This window comes from Loa loa (genome assembly GCF_000183805.2).
Source record: "Loa loa unplaced genomic scaffold supercont3.113, whole genome shotgun sequence".
Lineage (NCBI taxonomy): Eukaryota > Metazoa > Nematoda > Chromadorea > Rhabditida > Onchocercidae > Loa > Loa loa.
Genome location: NW_018108293.1, coordinates 167,661 through 172,798, shown reverse-complemented (window position 1 = coordinate 172,798; position 5,138 = coordinate 167,661). Strand labels below are relative to the sequence as shown.

General features: G+C 36.2%; 1 protein-coding gene across 1 annotated transcript in view; it reads right to left on the bottom strand.

Annotated features, from left to right (window-relative positions):
- Positions 1 to 2,213: 2,213 nt before the first annotated feature.
- LOAG_17688 (asparagine synthetase domain-containing protein 1) overlaps positions 2,214 to 5,138 on the bottom strand; it is a 4,840-nt gene continuing 1,915 nt past the window's right edge. The window contains exons 6-11 of the mRNA XM_020450353.1: positions 4,275 to 4,484; positions 3,925 to 4,187; positions 3,601 to 3,795; positions 3,293 to 3,413; positions 3,076 to 3,228; positions 2,214 to 2,719 (exon numbers count right to left, since the gene is read on the bottom strand). Coding sequence (XP_020305992.1) covers positions 3,100 to 3,228; positions 3,293 to 3,413; positions 3,601 to 3,795; positions 3,925 to 4,187; positions 4,275 to 4,484 — 918 coding nt within the window. The 3' untranslated portion in view covers positions 2,214 to 2,719; positions 3,076 to 3,099. The remainder of the gene's footprint in view (positions 2,720 to 3,075; positions 3,229 to 3,292; positions 3,414 to 3,600; positions 3,796 to 3,924; positions 4,188 to 4,274; positions 4,485 to 5,138) is intronic.

Here is a 5,138-nt window from a genome sequence, read left to right as displayed (position 1 = left end):
GTTACTCAGTGCTAATAAGAATATTGACTAGCATTATCTAGAATACTGGTTGGTTTATATTAAATGACTTCTAATAGCTTCTGTTTACCTACCAGTTTCACCATTCGAAATTCACATTAGATCAAATTAAATATAAATATTCCAAATTCATACTTGACGGATTTAACATTTGTTTTATACTTTAAAAGCAGGAGTGTACAAGATCCAATACGAAAGATGTGAGACGTGCTTGTTTTCAAATAACAACTCCAACTACAGAACAAAAACACTGTTTAGCAAAATATACCGCTGTGGGCATTAGCCAAAAGAGGATCTTTGTTGGAAAACTCGGGGAAATTTATTATGATACGCCAAAACAAAGTATGTGCATTACAAATTTGATTCATAAATAAATATTGTCTTATTTAGATCATTTCTCCGGCAGGAGATTCATTAAACAAGAACTGAAATTAAATTTCCAACATACAAAGTGATGAATCATTCACCTAATTCTCATAACATTGTAGCTAAAGGACTACCATTTTGACAATCAAGCTACTTGTAATCTTTGATTTCCAGTGAGCAGCTGGTCTGATAACTCATCTTATGCACATTGATGGCTACATTGTAAAAGCATTTAATATAACCATGTTTATATCCAATGGTACATATCCAGACTTCTGTCAGACATCGTATTCCTCTGTTTGGGAATTAATCTTTTACGCAATGTATCAGTTTTGTAAACCACACCCACGATATCAGGATCTTTAAAATCAATTTTTCGAAGTATCGATGATCGATGGCCTCCTCATCTCCACCTCCAATTTAACTTCAATCTTTAATCATTTCCAATTCAACACACAACCCCCTCCCCCCCCCTCTTTTCCCCCCAATTATAACCGTCTTTGTATTTTCTGTATTCGCCAACAAACTGTTGCGTCATCAATAAACCTTTATCAACCACCTTGCATCCGTGTCAGACAACACAAACTTCATCGCCGGTCCCTTCCAACTAGGCAATTTCCCTCACAACATCCACTACTTTCCAAACTTTATTTAACGGCTGAACAACTCATACTCTTGTCCTTTCGTCCTTTTTGACTCATCCAGAAAGTGAAACAAAATTAACTGCAGCGTACTCATAAGTCTGTGCAGCGGTCGCCTTCTTCTAGAGTATTCTGCTGAGACGTAAGTAAATGAATTCTGCAACTCTCTGAACATTTATCTTTCACTTTGAAATCTTTGTACCATTGTATCAACAAACTTGAGCTCATATTTGATCAGTCAGCTTTCTGCGCTTATGTAACCACTGTTGCGAAAAAGCTTTGAAAAGAGATACTGAGATAGAAGCAAGCTTACGTGAATCCTTTTGGTGACAATGCAATAGTAATCCGGTACAGAAAATCAATGCTAAAGTACATTATTATATCAGCAAAATAATGAGAATTTGTAGCAAAGGCCGTAGCATTAAACGTGTCATGGGAAGAATCCAGTGGTAAGGGATCAAAACAAATCTGCTTCAAGGATGAAGTCCGGAAGGCTATAGGACTCGGACAGATATCAAACTGAGTAAAAAAATAAACTCTTTCAAAAGGAAGGGTAAACCTTCACACAGTCGATATGAGTCACATCAAAATAGTTGATATAAGATTTACATATTCCAACAGCTACATACAATATTGATCCTCAGGCAAGAATTTACATGGAAATCAGATAACTACTGATCACTTCATGTATGGGAAACATTTATTTGAATTTGTATGTGAATGATGAATCCTTTATCTAGGGATATATTCTAAATAACAAATACTTTGCTTGTTTTAACATATTACGAAATTCCTCGGTTTTTCGACAACTATAAATATAAAACAATTTTTGCAAAATTACTGGCCGCTTGTTTTCAATCTGCTTATTCGAGCTCACTTAATGGTGAAATAAAAAAAAATCCAAGACGCCACCAGCATGAGTCCCTACTTTCAAACTCTAAAATTTCCAGAGCTAGAAATGAAGATTTGGAGCAATTTTTCTTATGACGATAGTAAACAAAAGTGAAGAATCTCACTTTTTTTTTTCGAAATATTCACCTAACGGAAAACCAGTTTTGTTCTAAAAAGTTATCCATATGATCAGCAACACTTTTTTCCGAACAACTCATCGTCACTTTTCGGAAGGAGCCCAATCTTTTCCTGGTTATGTCATAATTATTAGCAATTTTGATCATATAAATCTCAGACCCTTTGATGACCATTTAATAAATTCAAAACCAATTACGAACCTATGTTTATATTCTTTTTATCGCGATGAACTTTACTGATGAGTCGTGGACTGGTTCAGTGAACAGAAAATGAAGAGAATGAATATCAAGTATCTTAAAAGAGAATTCCCAATAACTATCTATGCTGGTTCTTTGATCACTGAATTTCGGGTCTTCATCAGAAAAATGCATCATCAGTCGGGATTCGATCCATCAGCCAGAAGTCTGTCCCAAAAACAAATTGCGAAAACTTTTGTTTATGACAGGATGCACTGCTGAACACTACTTATTTTGCGGCAGATTCAATGGTTCGCATCGATTGTTCATATTTGATTTGTGAAGTATCTTATAGAAGCAAATTTATATATTATCAATTTTACAGTCTCCTAATGGCTTGCCTGAAGGTGCGAAGTGACACTTTACTATACCTCGTTGCACAAGTTGTTTTCACCCCTCTCCCTATCGATATAAGTGCATATGCTGAACCTGTAAAGAATGATCCAGAGAATTAAATGCAGATATTTTTGCACACAAAATTTCAAAAAGATTCTCACGTAATCGCGTAAGGTATGAATTTTCGGAGCCACAAATGGCTCATTCGCAAACCACTTGAAAAACGCACATGACTTCAATTTTGCACTTCTGAAAGGACCAGGAGGGAATCACAATCCTCAACTCCGATTTTCAGTATGTATCGCGCAAACCTACTCCATCGAATCCCCTAACTTTTTGTTCATGGGGCAAAGCAAGTGATGTCAAAATTTCTCTAATTGTACGGGAATAACCAAATTTTGTGTAAAAAAGAACTTCTAGCTTTAGTCAGAAAAGTTTAAGACGATTACCCACTGACAATAACATTGTCAAATTCATTCTTCCAAAAGTCTAAGACAAATGTCATTTCCTCTTTCTCCTCGATTTTCCAATTTTGCTATTCTTGTACCAAATTGCATAGCACGTTTCGGAGTAAGACATAACGACTGTGGTGTTCCCAATATCTGAAAAACATTCGCAAAGTGAAAATACACATCAAATCCGCCTTAATGCAATAACACAATCTACCTTTAATGCATCTCGTACCAACCACTTTTCTCCAATCCCTCGAGGTTGCGTAAAATCAGTTTTGCATTCGAGGGGTAGAGAGTTGACCCATTCAACGAATAAATCATCAAGAAACGGTGATCTAGAAGGTGGAAACAGAATTGAAGTAAGAACTGTTGAAGTCAAGATTTTTTCACAGATCAATTATACAGAAGAGAAGCAAAGCACCAAAGAATCATTTAATCCAATTTAAATTGACAGCTTTCTGGCACTAGTTGAGCATGACAAGCGCAAACTAAGCAATAAGTGAGCAAATTCATAGCACAAACTTTAGATCCTTGCCTAGACTTGAGACCACTCTATCATCACGTCCAAGATTTCTTTCACCAATCCTACTTAATTCTTTACGCAATTCTTCCACTACCGCGTTTCTTCCTTTCTTCAGATAGGTGGTTCTATGCCGCATGTAACCACCAAACAATTCGTCTGCACCGCTACCGACAAATACCACACCGGCTTCTGATCTAAAGCAAAAACACTGATTGAAATTCGCTAATTTATATGGAGGGATGGATTCTCCTTTAGTCAAGACAGATGTTTGAAAACCTGAAGTATACAGTGATATGAAGTTTCACAAAATGAGCATTACCAACTTTGTAGGTACGAAAGGCTTCTCCTCATCTTCGAACAGGAGCCCTTCACCACGAGCAGCGAACCATTGCACACATCCAATCGAATCATCTAAGACACAGCAAGCTGGAGCCACTGCACTTGATATAAATTTTTTTCGGCAATATACCAATTCATTCAGATCAACATTAACCAGAAGCAGGCGAAGAGAGAGTTCAGGGTAGCAAGATTTTAGATATTTGAATGCTTTTTTGCTTTGTGGTCGGTCTGGAGCCCCATCGTAATTCTTGAAATAGATTTTCATTTCATTTGAAAAAAATCAGTAAAAAACAGCACTAATCCTAAGAACAAATGAAAAAAAAATATTACAGACCTCCCCCTTGTCAAAAGCGACATTCACTAGATCGAATATTACATTTTGCGGCATACAGTGAGCCATCAAATGAGCAATTAACAAACTGTCCACACCACCACTGAACGACAGTGATATAGATTTCGTAAATACATCCAGGTTAGAAACTGTACGATGTACAGCTTCTTTCAACTGTTTCAACATAATCTTCGCCATATCTTCGCGATTTACCTATAGAAAAATATTATAAAAGCATCAAATAAGAGTAAAGGTACTGTTTTTATAATCTAATTTCCTCACTTCAGTAACTTTTACTCTCTTATTTGCTTCTTTACACTTATTTCTGAGAATGTAAGCAATCAGATTCACACAATCTGTAGAATTGATAAATCCAGTAATCTCATATTCCCGTCAAAAGCGAAAATTTAACCCCAGTATGTCATCTTTTCTGTAACTTATGTAAATCATCACATCATACAGGAAAAAAAGCACAATTTAACACACATTTTTAAAACCCAGTTCATGTGAAGGTATGAATCTTTCCGAAACTAGTTTCCTCTCCACCAGGCAAAGTGTATTAAATTGTTCTACCCATGGTCCGCTGGCTTCGAAAACATGAAATATAGTGGTATTTCCCTTATTGCACAAATCAAGAACAGTTACCGTGCCCGATGGCACATCGTACCAGCTCCGCTGAAAAATGTTTGGGAAAGTTTATCAGAGATTTGATTACTGACGGTGCAAACATCCATTTTTTAACACTGACTAATTAATCTCATTACCTGCCTATCGCAAACGAAAATGGAAAAATAAAATTTTGTATCCACTCGTTTCCATAGTAAACTTTTTCGACCAAATATATCACGTCCAAGCAGTACTTTCTTG